The following is a 25,258-nucleotide window of genomic DNA, read 5'->3' on the forward strand; positions in this document are numbered from 1 at the left end:
TTTTGAGCACATGCACTAAAATAAGCCCTCCCCCGAAAATAAGCCCTCCTTGAAATTATTGCACCACAGCAGTAACCATGAGGTGACCATGCTCGCCGCCTCCTGCATCTCAAAAATAATAAGACCTTTCTGAAAATAAGGCCAAGTGCTTATTTCGGAGGAAACATATTAGAAAGTGTAGAATCTTTCTAAGGGAGATTGCCTTGGTGGTTTTCAATCTGCATAAAGAATATGGACTTTTCATCCTACCTATTTAGAATATTAATGACTGTTAATTAGACTGTTAGTAATTGGTTTGTTTGTAGCCAAAGACCAAAGAAAAGTAAAGAATTAAGGACATAATGCATACATTAACAGTATTCAATAAAAGCGCACACTGAAATAAAATAATTTAAAATATTGAATTGAAGGCCAAATTTAAACCCAGGGCTTCCTGATAATGATTTCCAAAGGCTAGACCAGAATTTAGCTCCTTTCATAGCAATGAGGATGGACTGATCCCCTGTTAGAAAATATACAACCTCCTTTTCAGGCTGACCTAAATAGTAAGGAGGGGAGTTCGTAGTTCAGAGCATCAGGTGCCATAAAAAGGACAGCTCAGCAATAAATGAACAAGTGTTTCAATAGCTTCATCTGGGCACGAACATTAATGATACACTATTACATCTTGCCTCCAGCAATATAAACAATGAGACATCAAGCCTCATTAGAATAAAGACTCTCATATGAGAAAAAAATTGAATATTAAAAAGTAGGTATAGTTAAAAGGTAATAACAGAGGGCTCTAATGTAATGATTAAAAGCCTTAAAACTGCTTGTTTGCAGATTGGAATCAACTACAGGTAATCCTCTATGTACGATCACAATTGAAACCAGAATTTATGTTGTTGCTAAGAGAGAATATATTGCTGTATATATTGCTGTATTCGTGTGTTTTAATTATTACGTGGGGACTGTTTGAGTGAACGAATGAGTGTGTCTGATTCGGAGGGCCTGATCGGGAATGCGGGAGCTGTAGGTGTGGTTGGGGGAACCACGGACACGGGAGTGGGTCGGAGCATTACGGTCATAACGGGGAGGGGCAGATATGGCGGGGACTTTAGGGCTGGCCATTACCGGGGAAGGAGGGTTCGCTATGTTACAGCGATCCCTCCTTCCGGCCCTATAGGTCCCACTCCGAGGCCAGATGGCGCGAGTAGTCAGGACCCTGGTCTCCGGCTGTTGTCGCTAAATGCCAGGTCTGTTGTTCACAAGGCTCCCCTCGTCCGGGACTTAATTTTAGACGAGGGGGCAGACCTGGCATGTATTACTGAAACCTGGCTGGGCCCGGAGGGAGGAGTCCCCCTCGTAGAGATGTGCCCAGAAGGATTTCAGGTGCTTCATCAGCCGAGAGCTCAGGGAAGGGGTGGGGGTGTGGCTATCGTTATTCGGGAGTCTTTGGTTCCTCGTAGGATCCCTGCTCCGGAGCTTGTCGGGTGTGAGTGCCTGCTGGTGAGGTTGGACCTCAAGGGTCAAGTGGGTCTGCTGCTAACGTACCTGCCTCCCAACAGCGTTGCAGCAGCCCTCCCCTCGCTCCTCGAGTTGGTAGCCGAGCTGGCAGTTGAGTTCCCCAGGCTTATGGTCCTGGGGGATTTCAATTTGCCTACGCTCGGTGAACACTCGGATGGGGCGCAGGAGTTCATGGCCTCCATGACAGCCATGGGCTTGACCCAGATAATTCGGGGCCCAACTCACTCTGCGGGTCACACGCTCGACCTCGTATTCCTCTCGGAGCAGTGGACTTGTGATCTTGGTCTGAGGGGTAATGAGATCATACCCCTGTCGTGGTCAGACCACTGCCTACTGAGGCTTGACTTCCGAAGACCAAACCCCCACTGTAGGGAGGAGGAACCGACCAAGTGGTTCCGCCCCAGGCGACTTATGGACCCTTTGAGGTTCCAGACGGAGCTTGGGGTTATTCCTGATACTCTCGCCCACAGTCCGGTAGAGACTCTGGCTGCCGCCTGGCATTCGGCAGCATCGGAGACCCTCGACCGGATTGCGCCACTACGGCCCCTCCGAGGCGGCGGATCCCGGAGACCTCCTTGGTTCACCGAGGAGCTCCGGGAGAGGAAGCGCCGGAGGAGACGCCTAGAGCACTTGTGGAGGTCCGATAAATCCGAACCGAACCGAGCACTCTTAACAACCTGCACCAAGGATTACATCAGGGCACTTAGGGCAGCAAAGAGATCTTATATTGCCACCTTGGTTGCGTCCGCCGAGTCTCGTCCAGCCGCCCTGTTTAGGATAACCCGCTCCCTCTTAAATAAGAGGGATACGGGGGACCCCTTGCAGGGTAGGGCTGAGGATTATGCCCAGTTCTTGGCGGACAAAGTTGCTCGGTTTCGGTCGGATTTGGACTCCACCTTTGCAGAGCCAGCCGAGGCACGAGAGGACGAGTTGGTTGACCATCGCTGGGTTGAGTTTCAGGATGTTACTTCTGGGGACGTGGACAAGGCCATGAGGGCTGTGAGTGCCTCCACCTGTGTACTGGACCCGTGTCCCTCCTGGCTGGTTGCTAACAGCGGGGAGGTGACACGGGGCTGGATCCAAGCGGTTATTACCGCCTCACTTCGGGAGGGGCACTTCCCCGCCGCACTTAAAATGGCGGTGGTGAGACCCCTCCTGAAGAAACCATCTTTGGATCCAGCCGTACTTAACAACTATCGTCCAGTCTCCAACCTCCCCTTCATTGGGAAGGTTGTTGAGAAGGTGGTGGCCTACCAGCTCCAGCGGTCCTTGGAGGAAGCCGATTACCTGGACCCCTTCCAGTCCGGCTTCAGACCTGGTTACAGCACAGAAACCGCTTTGGTCGCATTGACCGATGATCTCTGGAGAGCCAGGGATGGAGGCTATGCCTCCATCTTGGTTCTCCTCGACCTCTCAGCGGCTTTCGATACCATCGACCATGGTATCCTTCTGCGACGACTGCGGGAGGTGGGGGTGGGAGGCACCGTTTTACGGTGGTTCTCCTCCTACCTCTCGGACAGGTCGCAGTCGGTGTTGGTCGGGGGTCAGAGATCGACCACGAGGCCCCTATCATATGGGGTGCCGCAGGGGTCGGTCCTGTCCCCCGTACTATTTAACATCTACATGAAACCGCTGGGCGAGATCATTCGGAGGCACGGGATAAGATACCACCAATACGCGGACGATACGCAGCTGTATCTGTCCGCCCCGTGCCAACTCAATGAAGCGGTGGACGTGATGAGCCGGGGTCTTGAAGCCGTTAGGGACTGGATGCGGGCTAACAAGCTTGTACTCAACCCAGAAAAGACCGAGTGGCTGTTGTGTTTCCCTCCCAAAAATTTGGCTAGTGTTCCAACGATCAGGCTGGGGGGTCAAAATTTACACCCCTCAGACAGGGTTCGCAACTTGGGAGTCCTCCTGGATCCACAGCTGACTTTTGATCACCACCTGTCGGCTGTGACCAGGGGGGCATTTGCCCAGGTTCGCCTGGTGCGCCAGTTGCGACCCTACCTGAATCGGGAGGCTCTCACAACAGTCACTCGCGCCCTCGTGACCTCTAGGCTGGAATACTGCAATGTGCTCTACATGGGGCTGCCCTTGAAGAGCATTCGGCGGCTTCAGCTAGTCCAGAATGCGGCCGCGCGAGTGATCGTGGGTGCACCTCGGTTCGCCCACATAACACCTATCCTCCGCGAGCTGCACTGGCTACCTGTTGGCCTCCGTGTGCACTTCAAGGTGCTTCTTACTACCTATAAAGCCCTTCATGGTAGTGGATCTGCGTACTTGGGAGACCGCCTTCTGCCAATTACCTCCTCTCGACCCATAAGATCCCACAGATTAGGCCTCCTCCGAGTGCCATCTGCCAGCCAGTGTCGGCTGGCAACTACGCGGAGGAGAGCCTTTTCTGTAGCAGCTCCGACCCTCTGGAACGATCTCCCCGTGGAGATTCGTACCCTCACCACCCTTCAGACCTTCCGCACAGCCCTCAAGATCTGGCTATCCCGCCAGGCCTGGGGGTAAAGACCATAGTTTGCCCCCGCCCGAATATTGAATGAATGTTGTTTGATCTTAGTTATATATTGTATTTTTATGTTATTGTATGTCTTCCCCTCCCATAAGTTGTTAGCCGCCCTGAGTCCCCTCAGGGAAAAGGGCGGCCTATAAATAAACGCAACCAGAACCAGAACCAGAAATTTGTTAGTGAGTTTTGCCCCATTTTATGACTTTTCTTGCCATATTTGTTAAGCAAATCACTGCTGTTGTTAAATTATTAATACGATTGTTAAGTGAATCTGGCTTCCCCATTGATTTTGCTTGTCAGAAGGTCTTAAAATATGATCATGTGAGACCGGGATACTGCAACTGTCATAAATATAGTAAACAGTAACAGAGTCAGGAAGGGACCTTGGAGGTCACCTAGTCCAACCCCCTGCTCATGCAGGAGACCTGTACTAGGGATTCAAGCCGCCGAATTGCCAACCTGTCAGGGCTGCTTCCCTCAATAACCAAGAAAGAAACCACTCAACTCCATTTTTCAGAATTAAGAGTAGTTTTACTGGTTATGAGTAGATAGTAGCTAAACAAAGCAAGATCTGAGGCAAAAGCGCGTGTAATCATAGATATCACTATGTGGCCCAATCCCCTCCCCTTGGTAACCCCATCCCATAGTCCAATCCAAACACCCCACAGGTGTCATGTGGGAGACATCTTCAAAAATCATCATCAGGATGGTATGCCGGACAGTTGGCCTTGGCGGCAACTCCTCTCTTTATAGCATGCGCAGTAGATGGTGAGAACAACACCCTTATTACAGTCACTCCTGGACAGAATAATTCCCTCACCCAAATACCATGCCCCCCCTCCCCGTTTCAATGGCAGCCGAAAAGCAAGCAACAAAATAGAGGCTGACACAACCTTTCTGATCAACAAGCTCAGACAAGTGAAAACATGAGTTAGTTGTCAAGCCTCATGAGATCATGGGGTTTCTGCAATGGTCAGAAATGTGAAAAATTGTCACTTTTTTCAGGGCTGTTGTAACTTCCAATGGCCACTCAATGAACTGTTGTAAGTTGAGGATTGCCTGTAGTCTTCCCTTGGCCTTTATAATGGTGTTTTCAGAGCCAAGCATGTTTCTGGATTCAGTTGAAAGACGTGTGTGTGTGTGTGTGTGTGTGTGTAACCTTGAATGTAAGAATCTATCAATAAAGATAGTCTGAAGGAAAGCCCACTCCAAAAGATTAGTGTACCTAATGTTTTAAATGGCAGTTTCTCACACAAAACCAATAGAGGCAAAAACAAATTCCAAGCAGAGAAATGCATTAGGCACACGGAGGGGACCTTGAGAAGATTCTTAAAACGTTGACTGTCTTGATTTCAGCCTGCTCAAACAGACACAGAGACATGTTTCAAGCAATAGAAGGCTCAGCATTGCTCTAAACAGTTCGGCAGCAGATGGAACACAATTATTACTGTTGCGTTGGCGAAATTCAGTACCTCGTTCGAAGTCTCCTTGGTACTGATTGAGAAAAGGACATAACCTTTGTACCTCTATACCAGTGATGGCTAATCTTTTTCTAAAGGTGTGCCAAAACTGAGTGTGTGCATGCTGTCATGCGCATGCATGTGCCCACCCAACTGTGCATGCATGAGCGACCTCCCGCACATGCGTGAGCAACCCCCTGCAAATGCGCAAGCAAACCCCAGGCATGCACAAGTGACTCCCCTGCACCAAAATTTATATTAGGTATCTCTACAGGCTTTCTCTGGACAATCAAGAACCTCTTTGGGGAAAGGTTCTATGCCCATGATGGCAAATCTATGGCACGGGTGCCACAGGTGGCAGGTGGAGCCATATTTGCTGGCAGAGTAGCCCTCAACAGCCCTCAGCTCTGGTGTGCAACTGAGGTTCTACTTCGGCAATTTGTATGATTTTGGAATAGTTGGTACATCGCTACAACAGAACATTGCAAGGACTCAAAGGCATCACTAAAGGCTGTTCTAGGTTTATTACTGCATCATCGGAATATAGTAAGGTGAAAACAGGGTTGTGATTCCTAGGTCTGTGGGATGAGACTCACTCATGGTTTTTTATGATGGAGTCAGTATAAAATGTAAATAGGACAAGAATTCTCCCTTGCTTAACACCCTTAAGGATGGGAATTGGAGCAAAGAGCTCTTGAAGTGTGAAGAAAATCGATGCTCCTCATGCAGCATCCTATTTAACCTTCTGTAAATTATGTAAATGTTAATATCCTCCATAAGAGGTGGTCAGATTCCTTCACATCATCACCCCAGAGATTGATTCAAAAGCTACTTTGGAATCAATAATGGCAGCATAAAGTGCTCCTCCTGGGCAGCTGGAATATTTTTCCACCAAATGCGGCCATGTGATCAATTGTTGACTCTCCAACTGAGAAGCCAGCTGGTTTCTCAGTCAGCACCCTTCTCTGATGTTGACTAATCAAGGTTACATAAGAAGAAAGGTATTATAGAGCTGCCAGCCATACTCAGTGGACTGAGTCACCAGTAAGTAATAATGTTAAACTTGTCACCTTTCTTAAAACTGGAATGTTATTGGTTTGACTGGTTTTTAGGCATTTGCAAAAGTGTGGGTAAATAAGGAGGAAGCCCAACAATCTATTCTGAATTTCAAGACTTCTTCTAGCATCAGATCCCCACCAAAACCTTTACTATTTTTAATTGTGCTATAGGCCTGGAGACCTTTGAGATAGTAACAAGAGTCCAATCAGGAAAGAAGAGAAGCTGTCAAGAAGAAGCTCAGTGGTGGGTGTTACCATAGCCTTTTCCAACCAGGTGCTCTCAAGACATCTCTTAGGGTTCCAGTGTAAGTAGTTGAGTAACCAGACTTTCAATTTGCTGTCTGGCAATACTAAAGTTATTTTGTATATGCTTAATATGTGTGGAATTGTCTGGTGCCCAAAGGCTTTAGTATTTAGGGCATATATATCATGTTATTGGGTTGTATGTATCTGATTATGGCAAAGTATTGCTATTTTAAAGCAGCTCCATTGAAGCAGTTGCTGGTAGAATGGCAATTATTTCTCAGCCACACCCAGAGAATTTATAAGACGCACAAAAGAAGGCATATGGCAGAAAACCAAATAAACTTATTGGGAGCTCTTAGCTTTCCGAATGATAATTCTGAGAGGGAATTCACACAACACACACGCTAAACAAGAATATTGTAGGCTGGGTGTACTGTGCAAACCCTCCCAATGTGGTTAACTATAGAACCCAGAGAATTTTGTAAATCATATTTAAATTAATATGGGTTAGTATAGCCTTCTTTAATTTTGACAATCTACACATAGTTGGATATCTCAACAATGGCCATGCTGACCAGGGAATTCATAGATTCTAATTTAACATATATGAAAAGTGTTCAGTTTGGAGAAAGTTAGGTTAGTATCATAAGCATCCATTCCTAACCACAATGGTACTAAAATGATGACATGGGCACGGTGATGCAATGCTGTCTTTGTACTTGCATTATATTGTTACACACAAGTATGAATGAGGTAGAGTTTGCATCACAATGCAGGTTTCATCATTGCCGCTCTCCCTTCTCTGTTATTGTCTATGGTTGGTGTGTATATATATATATATATATATATATATATATATATATATATATATATATATATATATATATATATATATATATATATATATATATATATATATATATATATATATATATATATATATATATATATATATATATATATATATATATATATATATATACACACATACATATCTCAACACAGTCTTACCATTTTATGGAACTTCTAGAGGTGCAGAGCAACCTTCATCAATTTGATGCCTTCCAGAAGAGTTGACTACAATTCTCATTATCCCAAATCAGGCATTATGAGAAATACAATCCTAGACATCTGGACGTACCAGATTGGAAGAAATTGCCATAATACAGTCACATCTCTCCTAAGAAAGTGAAAGAAGAATAAGCAGGGATCTTTCCACTGGATAGATCAATATCTCTCAATGTCAGTAACTTTAAGTTGTGTGGACTTCAACTCTCAGAATTCCCCAGACAGCCATGGTTGAACATTGGGAGTTCTTTGAGTTGATGTTAATAGATCTTTAAGATGCTAATGTTGAGCTATACTAGGATAGATGGTATTAAGCAAAGGCAGGAACATTTTTTCCTAATTAAATATAAGATAAATGACAAGAGTAACACAATTCTTACAGTAGCTCGATATTATCTAGTGGCCCTTTGCAATGACAAAAGTCATTGTAAATTGTCTACTCACAAACTTTCAGTCTGATAATGTGAAAAAAATATTATTCAGCCTCTTTCCTGTTGTTTAAAGCAACAGGATAAGAATTAATAATTTGTATATAAATAACTAGAAATAAGTATCATTTCTCAAGGTCAAGATTATTTTAGAATATTTACTGACAAACAAATCTGCTCAATGTCACTTTGTCGTTGAAAAAGTTGATTTTCATTTCACAGTTCCCTTTGCTAAAGTGTACTATTCCACCATTAAACCAAGTTAAGTATACAAAATAATATTTTGCATATGCTTGTTGATATGTAAAATTCACTTTTATCAGTTACATAATTATTACTTAATACAAAACAGCTCCTATTTAAAATTGTCCAGATGGCCTGAAATTGTGGGCAATACTAATGCTTCTGTTTTTCCTTTTGGTGGTTCTTTTTTAGTAGTAATTTTATTAAAATACAACTACCATGATAAAAAACCAATACAAAAAAAGAAGAAAAAATAAAGATAGAAAAAAAGAAAATTGCAAACAATAGAAAAGAAAGAAAAAATAAGAATGCAGTAAAAAAAATACTTTGCAAGTATAAACAAAGTTGGTGACTTATCATTGTCTTAAAATAAACAAAAGATGTCTTCTTCCCAGATCCCATTTCTTATCGATAAACCATTCTTTTAAAAAACTTGTCCCCAAATTGCTTTTTCAAGAGGCAACTGGACTTTCTGGTTTTTATTTGAAGACATTTTACTTCCCATCCAAGAAGCTTCTTCAGGTCTTGAATGAGAAGTGAAACATCTTCAAAGAAAAACCAAAAAGTCCAGTTGCCTTTGGGACAACCATGACCCAAATGACTGAGAATCTATATCTATCTATCTAGTTTAAAAACGTCCTATCTCCCTCACATGATTCCCTTTCATGATAAGCAGCTTAAGCTAAATAGAGCACAGGGTAACGTTTCATAAGCTAAAACTGCTTTGAATAAATAATTCACCCCATGCAGTTATATCAGCATGGCCCATTAGATCTGGCAGAAAGAGATCAGCTAGAGATTGGCATTTGGGGTGTCCTAGGAGGTGTGCCTTCTCTCGGGTGGTATCCTCTTATGGAACATTCTTCTCCCTGAAATTAAATTCATCCCCTCAATTTTGACTTAGGGAAGGAAGGTCCTCGAGAGCTGGTGATGTCATCAGGCTGGGCTGTGGAGGTGGCCACTATTGTGATGAAATGATTACAATTTGCCCAAAGAATACAAGAGTTCAAAGAAACTATAGAAACATCTGTAAATACACATCAAAAATTAGCTAAATCACATAAGTATTGGAGACTTAGTAACAGATATGTTTCAAAATCAGGTGATAGAAAAAGACATTCACCAAACTGTATGATAAATATCTGTGGCAAGAAGATTTGACATTGGATAAAAATGTTTTCATTGGCAGATTATATGAAAGGGCTCAAGAAGAAACATTTCTATTCACCAGAAAAGGTGTTGAAAAGGCCAGTATAATAAAATCAAAAGGTGTCTGGGGATACGGTACTCTAGCGCTCAAGTCAGTCACAGGCAGAAATGCTTTGTTATCACTATGGATGCAGTGCATCAAATAATTACCTGTTTCTATCACAGAAAAAAAATGACATTTCACTTGAGTTGGAACAAGAAAACCAGAGCAGTTTTTACAACCATAGGCAAGGAGCAAGTCTGATAGAAGTATTAAGACAAAAGAAAATGAGGAGGTTGGTGATTTTGTAGATTTTGAAGAAAAATAAAAATATGATTTGTTTGTGAGAAGCAGCTAGAGATGGTGAACTTATTTGCAGCAATTGTGTCATGAAATAATTGCAACCCAAGGGTTGAATGTGTCAACAAAAAAGGAGGAGGTGCCTATGACCAGCCTCACCCTCTTACTTTACAGCTTTGGACAATAAGTTTGTTGAAAATTTTGTATAAATCCCCATTTATCCTTCATATTCTTCAGAAAGAAGACTCTATCATGTTTCTCAATTTTAGCAATCTTCTCAATGTTAAGATGCCTGGACTTCAACTCCCTTGATTGCTGGGGAATTCTGGGAGTTGAAATCCAAGCATCTTAAAGTTGCCAAAGTTTGGAAACACTACTTTAAAGCATATTGCAACTGCTGCTCCTCATTCTCAGAGTGAACCGGATCAACTGGTAGAACAACATAATGTTTTGTTTCAAGGACTTGGACAAGTTACTGAATGTTCTCAGTAGATAAATCCATTGTGCCTATTCCACCAAAACATAGATGTTTATTGTATTCTATGGAAGAAGATGGGAATACTGAATTGGACAAAATGTTGGAGAATAATATTATAAAAAGGGTATATGAAGATGCAAAGTGGGTAATCAATATAATAATTTATCCATCTAAGAACAGAAAACAAAGCAGTGGTTTGGGAGTGCTATACCGTATCAACAAATACAATATTATTTGTATGTTATACAAGATAAACTGAGTTTTGCTAAATTAGATGCCACAAGTTTTTTTGAAAAATTTGTCAAAATTTGAATCTTACTATTTAATACTCTCAAATGGTACAGAACTAAATAAGTTTCTTGGATGAGAACCTAAATGTTTTCATGGGGGAAAAAAATCAAGAAAGTCATGTGTGGCTTATTTGTGAATTACCAAATATTTTTATTTGTGGGAGTGTCCATTTGTGCTCATACATCACTCATGCTTATTTCAACCTCATAAAAAACCCACAGTATTCTCATAGTTTTTCACTTCAGCCGGTCATTTGGCGATTGCAATCTTGCTGCTTTGTTGCTTGACAAATTTCTGGGAAAATGTTGTTTCCTTTTCACACTTTCTAATATTAACTCAAGATTAAACTCACCGGTGAAAGAATACATTGATTTACCTATGCTGAATATTGAGGCTTTGTCATTAAAGCTGTTTCAACTTCTTAGTAAAATGATTTATTACAGGATTTTGTTCACTCCACAAATAGCCACAAATATTCCCTGCTTCACTGTGACCATTTCAGCACATTACTCCAAAATTTTAGTTCTGTTATGATATTTTATTGAGAAGTGAACAGATTGCTATACGTGAAGTGTGTACATATTGTTAAAGTTACTTCTTGCTATGTGGCAAAGCATGGTGCAAAACCAGAGACTGGGGATTGTGTTTTACTGTCCTAAAAGAAACACAGGTGTGGAACATTTTATCAAATATTGTCCTTTTTCTGTGCAAATTCACCTCTCACATGATGATCAGATGCTATGCTCTTTTCCATTAATATCACATCTTTGGATGAAATTGGACATTGATGTTGCTGAACCTATTTTGTATGTGCTCATCTAGGAATATCATATTCAGCTTTGCTGAAGAAAATGGGGTATACCAGGAACCTAGATTCACAATTCAGTCAGTGGTGATAGTTGGGCAGCACCATGAATTTCAAATCAGATCAGGTCATTCTTCAGCTGCCACTCTTAAACAGCTTGAATAATAAAAATATACAATATAATAAATTCATTTAAAATATGGGGAGGGGAAGTAATACACATTTGCATTTTGCAGTCAGTTCTTGAAATGGCAAGTCTGTGTCCAAAATCTGATAAGATTTGTCTTGTAGAAGTTAACTGTTTAACCATGTTAATGAAGACATCTGAGTTCATTTTTTAAATCTGGCCTACGAAATGTGACAGATTAAGGCTAATGAAAGTATTTAACTAGGAATAAAAGCAAGGATTGCTATAGGATCTGAGCATCTTACCTTTCTCGCAGTGGTGCTCTAAAGAACTAGAGTTACTTCTTCCCTGGCTTCTAGATAGCTTATATGTTTATTTGTTCAATTATTTATGGACTGCAAACATCCAAAAGGAATCAAGCTGGTATACAGTGAAAAGCAATAATTAAAACTCTCCACAGTCTGTGTCAGCACAATCTGAAAGATGTTGGAGATAGCTCAGAAAGGAATGGAAGGGCTCCATTCCAAAGTTTTACCTCATAAATTGCCATTCAACCTAGGTGGGAAGACAAATTTAGGAAGAAGCATCTCAAAGTTTTCAAAGAGACTTAATTAAAAATCTTATAAGTGAGACTAGAAGAGGCCTATTGAAGTTTTAAGATTCTGTATTTAATTAATTAATTAAATTTATATACCACCAATCTCACTGTCAAGTGACTCTGGGTGGCTTACAAACATAAAAACAAAAATACTTTAAAACATTTAAGTATTACAATGAACAGAGATTAAATTAGTTAAGTGTTATCTGAAGGTTTTACCCCAGAGAAACATAACAGATGCCTGAATGAAACCTATGAAGTTTTTGCTTCCTGGGTTTTGCCCTGTTGTATAGTATAGCATGCAGCTATACTTTTAGTATTAGAAGCTGAAGTTCTCCACAGCTCTCATTTCGAAATGCACATCACCAGAAATGGGGTTTGCTCCAAATGTTAGGATACCCAGAACAGAGATCACTTTCATAGGCCCTTTCCTGCATTTCAAGGTGGCGCAGTGGTTAAATGCAGCACTGCAGGCTACTGCTAGATCAGCAGGTCAGCGGTTCAAATCTCACCGGCTCAGGGTTGACTCAGCCTTCCATCCTTCCGAGGTGGGTAAAATGAGGACCCAGATTGTTGGGGGCAATATGCTGACTCTCTGTAAACCGCTTAGAGAGGCCTGAAAGGCCTATGAAGCGGTATATAAGTCTACTGCTATTGCTATATTCAAAGTCCAGAAGTTCTACTGGTTTGCTGGTATCTACTGATCAGAATTTTGCAACCAGATATAGTAATCCTAATAAGAGCACATGCACCACATTCTGCAAATTGGGTCTGAAGAAGTTAGTGCTTTCGGTCTTTGAAATCCAGAGTGCCTCAGCAACATGGGAGGAGCAACTGTTAATACTATCAGGTTCGGAGGTACTATGAAAGGAGATGCTGAGGATTGCAGCCAAATCATAGAAGATTGGCCTACAAGCAACCCAAGAATATTGGTGGCACATCTGTGATTCAGAAGTGAGAGTTAATGGGTATGGTTCATATACCACTCGCAATTCTGCTTCCTTTGCAAAGGGCTTTGGAAAGTTTGGAAACCTCAAACAAGGACATTCTTTGTCACCACAGTTTTCTTACCAAAAACTGTTTATATACAGTAACTTGTCCTGCCAGTGTTGGACTTAACTAGGTTGCACCCAGAAAACCAGGGATTAACACAGGCAAACAATCAAGCAGAAAATAACATCCTAGTCAAGGAACTACCAAGGAGAAAACCACACCCCCACCAACACTGGCAGGGTAAGCACTGATGGTGTTACCTAGTCGGGTAATAAAATGTCTATAAGCAAACAAGCAAGCTCAAAGAGCATCAAACACTCCACAATCATCAAAACAACCATTTCCAAAGTATTTCCTCACAGAGATGGAATGTATCTGTTGGAGATTTAATTCCTGAAAATCTGAGCAATGACTATCTCAAATCTCTCTTCAGTTAATGAATCAAGGGGCTTGTTAATTCAAAAAGCACAAGGATCAGCAAGTGATAGAAAATGATGCAGTCAGACAAGGATTAAAATTCAAAGAGATCCACAAGTTTATTGTAGCTACACAAACACACATGGAAAGCCATAACTTACATTGCAGGGAAAAAAATATTAGTTAGCATGCCTACCCTAGTATGTAGGTTGGCACACTTATTATAAGTATACTGACTTAAAAATAGAAAAGACAGAAAGGGGGAAAATAGTGTATCCCAAATATGGAGTGGAAAGAGGCACTAGAGAAAATGGCAAATAGCTGTTACATCAATCAAAGGAAACTTAGTTGCTGGTGAAAATAGGGAGCTGCAGAGACAAAACTGACAAAGAAAACAGGACAAAAACAGTTTATAATTACCAGGTTTAGAGATGGGGGAACACAAGTATACACACTTCTGAGTTATTCACAAAGAATTGAGGAGAAGCTGTCTACGCTCTAGCATCTCTTAAGTTGCATCCAAACCAAAATAAGGAGAAAGGCCTTGATTCGTAACAGTGAAGAGCCCAGCACATGACTATTCTTAACTATATTGAAATTTTAATAGCGGTGATCAGAATACCAAGCGGGCAAAGCTGTTGAAATGCATTTCAGCTCCAACTAGCGTGCTAAATTAGCCAATACTCAAAATGTACTTGATGTTTCAAATAACATTTCTTGCTTGGCCACCAAGGTCATTGATCTCAAGATTCCAAGGTATGATTTTTTTTCTCCTGGCAGCATATGTAGCATTAAGTGGATGTCTTGTTGATTGATACAAAGCTCGAAAAACAAATGGTTTTGTTTGACTTGATCAACCAATTGTTCTGGTCCCACATTACATTAGCATTAGCTCTGTTCTGGTTCCTAAGGCTCATGAGCGGACTTAGTGTATTCAAGTGTATTAAAACACGTGACCCAACAAATGCGCGCATGACAAAAGCGGCAAGAACACCACGACATCATAAACACGCCCACAAAAGCGTGATTTAAGTTAAGGTAAGGGTTAGGGTTAGGTTCAGGGTTAGGTTTAGGTTTAGGTTTAGGTTTAGGGTTAGGGTTAGGGTTAGGATTAGGATTAAGGTTAGGATTAGGGTTAGGGTTAGGGTTAGGGTTAGGGTTAGGGTTATTAGGTTGTTATTAGTTGTTTGTTGAAGGCACGCTTTTGTTGGCGCACTGTTGTCAGCGCGCTTCTCTGTGCATTCGTCAGCGCGATTTCGACCTCGCGGTTTTCTTGCTGCGGTTTCATCGGTGCGCTTTTGTTGAGAATGCATTTGTCAGTGAACCATTAAAACACTTATAAGAGAGCCAGTTCTGTGTAGTGATTAAGGCATCAGACTAGAAACTGGGCAATGGTAAGTTCTAATCCTGTCTTAGGCACTAACCAGCTGGTGATCTTGAGCCGATCACTTTTATCTCAGCCCTAGGGAGAAGGCAAGGGCAAACCACTTCTGAAAAACCTTGCTAGGCTGCAGGGACAGTCACCAGGAGTGAAAAAAAAACCTGAGTCAAAGGTCCTCCCACCCGCTCCAAAAAAAGGCCCAAGTTAAGCCAGAAGAAGAGAGCACAGCATTAACACAGCTGCCCTGGCTGACAGATAGTTGTGAGCAAAAGCAATAAAGACTTATACCTCCACATCCATGCCTAGGATGAGTCAGAAGAAAAGGAAAAATGAAGGCTTCTGCTGCAGTCAAAAAAGGCTGATTTGATTACTTGTTGCTGTTTGCTTAAAAGACAAAAAGTCCTAGGAACAGAAGGCGTCATTGGAGGCAATAAGGGCTCTGAAAAGTGACTCTTGTGAGCTTATACGTGTATATACAGGTAGTCCTCGACTTACAACAGTTCATTTAGTGACTGTTCAAAGCTATAATGGCACTTAAAAAGTGACTCATGACCATTTTTCACCCTTAAGGCCGTTGCCGCATCCCTATGGTCTCATGAACAAAATTTTGATGCTTCGTGATGGTTGCAGTATCCCAGGGTCATGTGATCACTTTTTTGCGACCTCCTGACAAGCAAAGTCAATAGGGAAGCCAGAGTCACTTAACAACCATGTTCCTAACTTAACAAGTGCCATGATTCACTTCACCAATGTGGCAATTTGCAAAATTCACTTAACAAATGTTTCACTTAGCAACAGAAATTCTGGGATCAATTGTGGTTGTAAATCGAAGACTACTGTATAGCTAGATTCTAGATTAAAAGATTTCATTTAATCGAATCAGTGGAGGAAGCACACAGGAAATGATAATCTAAAAACTATTCCTAGGCCTGTTCCCTGCAGACTTGAAATTTTGTTCTGTTTTGATATCTTTTGACACAGAAGCTGAGAGTCAAGCTTTTTGGCTAATAATGTCTGAAGCAAAGCACCAGGCAGAGGAAGTATATGAACAGAGAGTAAGTCCATCCAATTTTCTTCTAACCTGGTCCATAGTCACATGCGTAATAATCCGAACATAACACTTCTACTTTTCCCTTCAATGTATGGGATTGGGGTGAAGCTGACTTTCAGACTTTAGATTGCCCTCAAGTGCTGTTGTGTGATACCATAAGGGGATTTTGCACCAAAATGAATCCTCACGGAAGCCTACCAAACCTCCGTGCAGTATATGAGGAACTTCTTTCTAATGAGGATGCAATACCTTTTCTTGGAATAGGTTTTCAGATGGTTGCCATGCTACCTCAGTCTCTCCTGGATACGGTTACTGGGAAACATTTCAATCAATCACCAAAAAGCCAAGAGAAAGATAAGGGTCTACAGCCTTGCTACGTCTCCCAGAACCTTGAGATGCTTTCAGCAGCATCGATCATGGTGTCCTTCTGAACAAGCGGCCTGGAATGAGAACAGTGGGTCCTTCATGTTGCAGTTCAGGGATAAAACCCATGGCTGTCATGAAGAAATTTCCCAGTTCAATTTCTGGCACCTCCAGAATAGGACTTTTGTCTCACAAGTGACGGATCTGATTCTTACTGCATTACTATTACTGTGCTAATGATCTGCTTTGTATAAAGCAATGCTCTGTATGTTGATGTCCATTGAAGTACCCTGGCTTCTAGATGGCTGGGCACAATATAAGTGCCCAAAGAACTGTCACCAGGCACCAACAGTTATGACATAAAGTAGTTCATTATTGTGCCATCCCCTTAATGACACAGGTGATTCAAGATGAAAAAGGTGCTATAGGGTCTTTGACTTAAGAATTTTGTCCTGGATCAATTAAAAAGAAATATTTTCTACCTAAGAACCCAAGGACAGGAGGTTTGATCTCCTACAAAGTATCTTTTTCCTTGAATAGCTTTGTATTGAATTTGTGAGATCCCGATTACAGAAATACAAATTTTAAAGAATTTATCCACTTCTTCCCAGTTTATTAGGCACCTGTTATTCCACAAGGTGCCATTCCAGACACAGTGCCACTGGTCAGTCAGGGGATAAAATATGTATATTTTGCATGCTTTGCTATTCAAGGTATTTAAGCACATGCACCTGCCATTATATCAGGTGGCCTTTTTTTTAATAGGAAAGAAAGTTGGTACCTTAATCTCTGCCTTCTTCCACTCCCCCTCACTCTGGAGAATATTTTAATGAGACTTAGGCAGCTGTAATATCTCAGAGTAAACATTAACAATGCTAATTGCTTAAAGTTTAGTCTTTGATTTCTCTGCCAGGCACACCTCTGAGACTCGCTTGCTTTTTCGGGGGCTTGGATCAGCTACCCAAATTTTGAAATGCAAGACCTGAAATCCCGGGCATGTTAGCACAGGAAGTGAGCCATTTCCTCTGAAAGAAAGTATTCTGACTTTTGTCTGAGCTGCTACCTCTGGAGAAAAAAAAGGGAAAAAAGGTTGCGCGTTGCCCAAATCCGTGGAGGAAATTGCGTTGCCAGGCACCTTCACACTTCGGCTTAAGAAGGCCTGAATGAAACAAGCAGGAGGGAAGCGAAGACTCGGAAGGAATTAATTCTGCCAGAGAACTGCAGCTGTTAAGTCCTAAGCTTCGGAATCAGCTGGGAGATGCAAAGAAACAACATGGGCATGCAGGCACACGTACATGCATGCGTACACACCACCTATCTGCCTTGCTGGATTAATTCCAGGGCCTCTTTCTTATGCACCATAAGCGCATCCATTCTGTAACTGAAAGTCACTACAGAATGGGAAATTGAACGGCTTTGCTGCCTGAGCTGGTCAGAGCCAAGAAAGCTCCCATCGCAGGTGCTTTGTCTTGGAAATAGAAAACAGCCTGCTGCAGAAGTCAGCTTGCAGCATGGTTTGTGGCTGAGATATTCTATTTCTCTTCCTGGGCATTTTCTCCACATTGTCTATCGTCATTACAAGATCCAGTATGAAAAGAGAACTCTATAACCTGTCTTTCATCTGGCAGGGGTTATTTTCATCCATTAAAAAGGAACGTCTTATTATACAGGCCCCCTTTTTTTTTTCTAGCAAGCTGGGCCGCTGCGTCCCTTTGCTGTGATCACTGGCAAAACGAGATTTCATACGGTGTGTTTAAATTACTTATTCACCAAAGGGGATTTTGACATTTTCTCTTGTTGTTGGAAGAGAAAAATCGAGATGAAAATGACCCTGCCGGTTGCCAATCTCTCCCCTTCTCCCTGGCACAAACAACACACATTGAAGGTATTAAATCAAAGACCTTTTCTAAATAATAAATTCTGTGAATATCACCGTGATTGCATCTTGCATCTCTCTGGGATGCCATCGTTTCCCCAGTTGCTCCTTTTTCATATGAGGATGTAATTTTGCAATGACTTCCCTTAGAAGCAACGGTTTTACTAATTTGAACCTTGGTTATTTCACTGATAACTATAGGAGGAGCATCTTAAACATGCATTTGAACTATACTTGTATCCTGGATCAGTTTGTCTGGAAGAACCTGGGTGGTTGTGTGCATGCACATGGATGGGGGCATTCTGTGCCACCATTATTGCACGTTCACAATTTTAGGTCGGCGTCTGTCCTGAAAAATAATTTGATGATTGGCTTTGAGGTCATTATTAGTAACTAATTTGCTAAATAAAGCAGATAGAAGATCTTAAATTCAATTTATAATCCTGCTTTCACCCAGAACAAAGAAAAAAAAGCAACCCCCATCAATTTGATTAGATTGACCTATAGGATTTGCTTCCCTTGAAAAAGCATTGAATGTTTATCATGAAATATCTAAAACTGCACCTCCCTTAAGATACCTTACATCTAAGAAACCAATTCTCACAAGTTTTTTCACGTTTAGAAGCAGCGGTTTAAATGCAACTCCAGCAAGGCTGGTTAAACAAATGCAAACATTTTAATCCCAAAATCTGTGCTTGTTTGTGAAAGGCTTTCTCTCAGGACTTAGAATGCTAATGCAAAAAAATGAGAAGACATTCAGTTCTGCAGATGGCTTTGACCTTGTATGACCAGCTTACACAAGACCATTGTGATATATTGGCAATGCACGCTAGTATTGTAATTTTGAAATGCTGGTCTAAGAGCCAATAACATTGTTCATAGTCTAAGCCCTTCATATTCTAGCTTGAATTGACTGCAGTCCTATTAAAATCAATGGAGCTCACACATGAATGTATATGGAGTATCACAACCCTAATTTTGGCAAGCTAACTGTGCTTGGGCTTTTAATAGATAATAATAATTTATGTGTTCTGCTTGCTGGTGCTTTCACTAAAGAGTCAAGCAGCTTTCAGAGACAGAGTATGTATAACACATGCTCTTATCATCCAACACTAGTCATAATTTTGAAATAATTGTATCATTTTATAAACATACTCAGAATAAAACTGCAAAATGTACACTTTCCCTGGGAACATTTACAACTGAATTCAAACTAATATAAAGATGTTTAACCTTAGATGGAATGTATCTTCATTTCTGAAGTGGGGAAATTATTGCACTTTCAAAATTTATTTTATGTTGTATATTATAGGCTGGAGTTGCTATCAATACATTCTGCTTTAACTAGCCACTCTTTTTTATGATTTCAGTTTCAGCCTGACTCAACACCTTGTTAACCTACATTTGTGTATCATATACTGTTGAATGATTTTCTTATTCATCTACTGTAAAATCTTTGTTTATAGCCTTGGGGTTGGAACCATTATGGACAGGGTCAGGTGTACTCCCTCTCCCCTCCCCTTTATCCACCATGCAACCACGGAAAATGAAAACCAAAATAGTCATAGAGACAGTGGTGGGTTGCTAACCGGTTTACTACCGGTTTGTTCATGCTCTTGCATGCGCTCCAAAACACAACACTTTTGTGCATGCACAGAAGTGTTCATGTGGGTGGGCAGAGCCTCCCGCCGCCACCCCTACCAGTTCGGCCGAACCGGGCCGAACCAGGAGCAACCTACCTCTGATAGAGGGCTCTCTTCCTCAATCACATACATCACAAGGTCCATGTCAACCTCAAGTAAATAGTTTATGCAGCCCTGGCGGAGAGGGGTGAGGGAGAGTTAATTTAGTTCCAAATTTGCTACAATTTGTTGAACAAACCACTATGACATGGCACATTCTCACTTAACACTGAGCCATGATAATTTTGTATATCGCATTATATCAAGCCAAAACCAAACCAACCACTTTATGGTATTGTGTGTGTATCAGAGTGGGTATGATTAAGTGCTTCAGCAGTATAACAAGTCACAAAATATAGCTGTAGGGACAGAAAATCCCATTCATTGAAGCCAATCTGCTGCATGCCAATTATGAACATTTTATATTGCACCTTAAAATCTCATGTTAAGCCTAAACAACAGAGCTGGGGGTGGACTGCAACAACTGAAGAGCACTGCAGCTGAACCATTGTTCATCCCTAGCTTATAAAAGTAGCAATTTGCCCAATATAGTCTCTGGTTCTTTGTACTAGAAGTCCTGATGCTTGGTGTAACAATCTGAGATTTAATATTTGGCATTCCATATAGATCTGTAAAAAATTGTATTGAATCCTCAAAAATTGCCAGTCAGGGCAGGTAAGACTATTACATGATCTAACTCAATATGACTCAATCTGTAAAGTAATTATATTACACAGGATACACAGGATGTGTTACACAGGATGTGTTCAGTGCATCCCATGTTCTCCTTTCACGTATTAGCAACAGGCTTGAAGCAGATCTTAGGGCCAAAATATTGTGCTTTGTCTAGATTCCATCTAAAGCATGGGTGATGTCAACAGTCTCTGTGGTTTCCAATCAGATCTTCAAAGCATCCTCCTACATACATTTTTAACATCCAAGAGGCATCAATGCTATTAGAGGTCAGCTGGAGATAAAAACTCTGAAGACATGGACCAAAGGAAGGTAAATCACAGACAAGATTTTACATTCACTATTGCAATGCTCTTTCTATTGTTAACAATTTATACACTTTTTTCCTAAATGATTTCCCCTTCCCGCCGCCAAACGATTCCTACATTTAATGACATTGTCACATTCACTTTGAACCTGAAATCCAAACATATTGAGCACTGTATTGTTTATGAGCAACTCTCCCAAGGAATGTATAATTAGAAAGAATTTGACTTTATGCAGTATGCAAGGCAATAATCTGATTGGTTTGGTTTTAGCTTGGTTAACCCAGCCATCATGATTCATTCAGTAATCCATGATTTAGCAAACTATCATTTAGCATGTTTGAATCCAATCATAATTTTGGCACCCTCAAATGACCAGGTCTTGGTTGCATAGCATGCTCATCTGAAAGGATGGGAAGATCAAGATTTCAGGAAAATGGCTGACTGAAGACAGTGCTGCAGACAGGTAGAGCTGATGATTGCAGCCTTGTACAAAGTAGCCGAAGCAGATCAACTACCTTTGATTTTCTCTGAATCAAGGTGAATGACATGAGATTGCCCAAGCTGTTTTTCCTTATGGTCCTTCTGAAGAGACAGCAATCTTGGAGGTGGGGCAGGACCAGAAGATGGGGGAATTCATCATTTTGCTTCAAGTGCAAACTGGAGCCTTTTAAGGACACTAAGTTCATGTATTTCCCTTTCTAATGATCTTTGGAAATTGTCTATTAATGGATTTAAGGAAATTATACACCTTATGAATAACAACAGGAAGCACCAGGTGAGTGGATGCTGTTAATCCTCAATATAAGAATATGAAGATTTGATTTTATAATTTTTAAGAATTTAATGTTAAGAAATTTAGATCACGTTTTGGCTACAGGAAGTTCTAAGGGTTCAAAATATTCAGAGTTTGGAGCTTTCAATATTAATACTTTGAAACTATTTTTGAAAACAATACATGTATAATTGGAAAAGAAAGAATGTTTTTGAGTTTTTGAGGTGTAAGACAAGCAATTTATAATGGTATTTAGAGACATATTTGAAGAACTGTGTAGGGATCTGTACCAAGAAATGAAAACTATGTTGTGTCTTCACATTGTGAAGAACATTGTGTTATCACAGAACAATTTGTCCAACAAAATGTACTTGAAGAGAATGTGAACACTTTGAAGTAAAATCTTCAAAATACACTGGATGAGGCATTAAAAATAAAAATAAAAAAGAAATAAAAATGAGAATACCAGGAAATAATGCAATAATTTCCCTTTGTTGGATTTATAAGAAAAACTGTTTAAGGCACTAAAGAAATTTGGATAAGGATCAACAACCGCCTGGATGGATTGCAGAGAAACACTTTCTTATGTAAAAGAAAATTAAAAAATTATAAAGTTGGCTTATTCTAGCAGAGATAAATAGGTTACATTGTTATACAGGATGATTCTTTCTGAATTAATGCTGTTGTACTGGATTTGCCTAAAGTAGATATTATGTATACGCTTCTTCTCAAAGAGTTATTTTATGTAATTATGATTTTTAATATTGGTTTTATATTTAATTGTTTTTCTTTAGTTAAAGTAAGGAAGTTTGGAGAATTTTTTTTAAATAAGAAGAAATTAATTATTTTTGCTCTATCTAAAGGGGATTTTTTTTTGGCTCTATTAGGATATTGGGGTTATTATATAGTTGTGAAATGTGGATGCACCTACAGGGTAGAGATGAGGAAAATGTAAGATGTTATTTAGAATATTTTGCATTGGGACTTTTTGTTTCTAAAGGGGATTTTTTCCCCGTAATTTTTAAATTTGGTGTTTTGAAAATGTTGTTTGTTGAGAATATTGAGACCATTTCATGGATTAAATTAAATGGAGTTTTCTTCTAGTTAAGAAATAAGTTGTGGAATGTTGAGTTTTATATGTGTTAATTAATGTTAAAATCTTAGAGGCCTGTATGGATCTTTTACTATTAACTGGATTGAAGAAGATGTCATTTGATTTGAAAAGGGTTATGAGGATGAAGAGTTTACAGTTGTTAGCTAAGAGGAAGTGAAGAGATTAGGGAATTGTTTACACCTGCTATGAAGGGGATGGAGTTCTTTTCTTCTCTTTATACATTTATTTTTCTTGTAATTCTTTTCTTTCTTTTCCTTAGTCTCCATTATCTTTTATTGTTTTATTCAAACCTTTAATAGGGATTATTTGAGGGGGAAATGAAAGGAAGGAGAGATCAGAATACGCTGCAAACTAAAAATAAAACAGGAGCTGCTGCATTTAGAGATGATTAGTTGAAACCCAAGTCAGACCTGGATTTCTTTTTGATTAAACTAATGACCCCAAGTCAGCTATGTCACCCAAAAATGGAAATGAGGGCCGACATAGCTGCCAATCTTCTGTTGCCAGAGACAAGGGCCTTGAATGACCCTGCACAAAACAAGCTTCTTGATTGTATCTGTGTAGGGAAGGAGAAGGTGAAGAGACAATATTTTGTCTGCTGGCACTCTAATCCCAATTATAACACCAGGAGTTTTTCTTTAAAGTTTTCACCCTTTAAGAAAGAGAAGACAGCCATTGTAAAGAAAGATATAATGTTCCCAAATGAATTTTGGATAGCTTTCCTTTTTTACTTGAGAGTCCGGCACTCCTTCACTGGAGTGTCATTTACTTAGGAAGAGCAATAGACTGGATGTGGAATATGTCAGGGAATCTAGATTAGCTGTGGGATACATTAATGCAAGGGTGAAATTCAGCAGGTTCTGACAGGTTCTGGAGAACTGGTAGCGGAAATTTTGAGTAGTTCGGAGAACTGGCAAATACCACCCCTGGCTGGCCCTAGAGTGGGGTGGGAATGGAAATTTTTTCAGTAACCTTCCTCTGCCACGCCCGTCAAGCCACACCCACAGAACCAGTACTAAAAAAATTGAATGTCACCACTGCATTAAAGTAACAAAGTCATATCACCATTTTATCTCTGTATTATTAGGACATTGGAGAAGTTTCAAGGTAGATATTGTGGATACGCTTCCTTATGAAGGGTTATTTTAGTTTTATTATAGAACTGTAAACAGCCAGATACTATTATGTGACATATTTACTTGTAAACAGCAATTTCCTATTAGAACCTTTTCTGATAAGTAAGGTTTAATATCCCACTACAGCCCTAGATCACAAACAATCACCAAGCACTCTAATACTAATCTAAATGTTCTCCGGATATGTTGGGAATCTAACTCACATTGTTTTCAGCTGTTGCCCATGTTAATTAGGAATTAGGGGGACATGACTGTTTGAGGAATGGCGAATACTGATTTATCTGAAGGAAAGAGAAGACAAATCAAACCAGAATCACAATCCACACAATTTAAATGCCTAAACACCAACAGTTACAACAGCTCTCCTTTATGCTATAATCATAACACAGATGAATCTATTACAACAGACCTGCAATCATGCACTGCAGGGGAAAATGATCCATTTGGAACATAGAATCCTCCCCCTTGCCTCAAAGATGTGCTCCTTCTAGTAGAACCCAGGAGGTCAATTCTTGGTGAAGTGTAACCCTGGAGAAGCAAGTGCTATGGATGCTTTTTTGAGTGTTCATCCTTTCATGAGGGCAAGAGCGTGTTTATGGTTACACATAGCCTATGTGATGGATGATCATGGTGTGCTGGTGCTACAGATTCAAGAATAAGCCCAATCCTTTATTCTCATCTAGGGCTGATAGCAGAAAGCTGATGCTCTCTCTTGGAGTAGTTCTTGACACAAGTGACAACTCCAGCTTCCTATAAATAAAGATATAGAAAAGTTTAGATGTTGAAAAGACATTCTAAATCAGGGGGTGTCAAACTCAAGGCCCAGGGGCTGGATCCGGCCCACGGAATACTGAGATCTGGCCCACGGGGCTGCTCTGAAAACAGCAAAGGATCGGCCTGCGGTGCTTCTGCCAGCAAAAATGGGCTTCCGAGCTCTGTTTTGGGCTGCCACGGCCTCCTGCAACCCTATGCCAGTGAAAATGGAGCTCTTTTTACTGACAGAGGATTGCAGGAGGCTGTGGCAGCCAAAAACAGAGCTCAGGAACCTGTTTTCGCTAGAAGAGCACTCGGGCCACCACAGGTGCCCCTGACATGAGTCGAGCTGGCCACGCTCACCTGCCCACCCGAGGTCTAATACAACCCTCATGTGC

At 40.7% G+C, this 25,258-nt stretch overlaps 2 protein-coding genes across 4 annotated transcripts in view; one reads left to right on the forward strand and one right to left on the reverse strand.

The window, feature by feature from the left end:
• Positions 1-22,378, forward strand: part of RGS6 (regulator of G protein signaling 6) — a 279,182-nt gene extending 256,804 nt beyond the window's left edge. The window contains exons 17-18 of the transcript XR_015697540.1: positions 20,935-21,089; positions 21,623-22,378. The gene's annotated coding sequence lies outside the window, so the exon portion shown is untranslated. The remainder of the gene's footprint in view (positions 1-20,934; positions 21,090-21,622) is intronic.
• Positions 22,379-24,370: 1,992 nt separating this feature from the next.
• Positions 24,371-25,258, reverse strand: part of DPF3 (double PHD fingers 3) — a 208,596-nt gene continuing 207,708 nt past the window's right edge. For all 3 annotated transcript variants that reach the window (XM_087721813.1, XM_087721832.1, XM_087721837.1), the window contains exon 11: positions 24,371-24,857. In XM_087721813.1, the coding sequence (XP_087577939.1) occupies positions 24,787-24,857 (71 nt within the window). In that variant the 3' untranslated portion in view covers positions 24,371-24,786. The remainder of the gene's footprint in view (positions 24,858-25,258) is intronic.

The sequence above is a fragment of the Thamnophis sirtalis genome, unplaced genomic scaffold, assembly GCF_051295495.1.
Source record: "Thamnophis sirtalis isolate CommonGarterSnake01/CBP01778 unplaced genomic scaffold, rThaSir2_p1.2 scaffold_1, whole genome shotgun sequence".
Classification (NCBI taxonomy): Eukaryota; Metazoa; Chordata; class Lepidosauria; order Squamata; family Natricidae; genus Thamnophis; species Thamnophis sirtalis.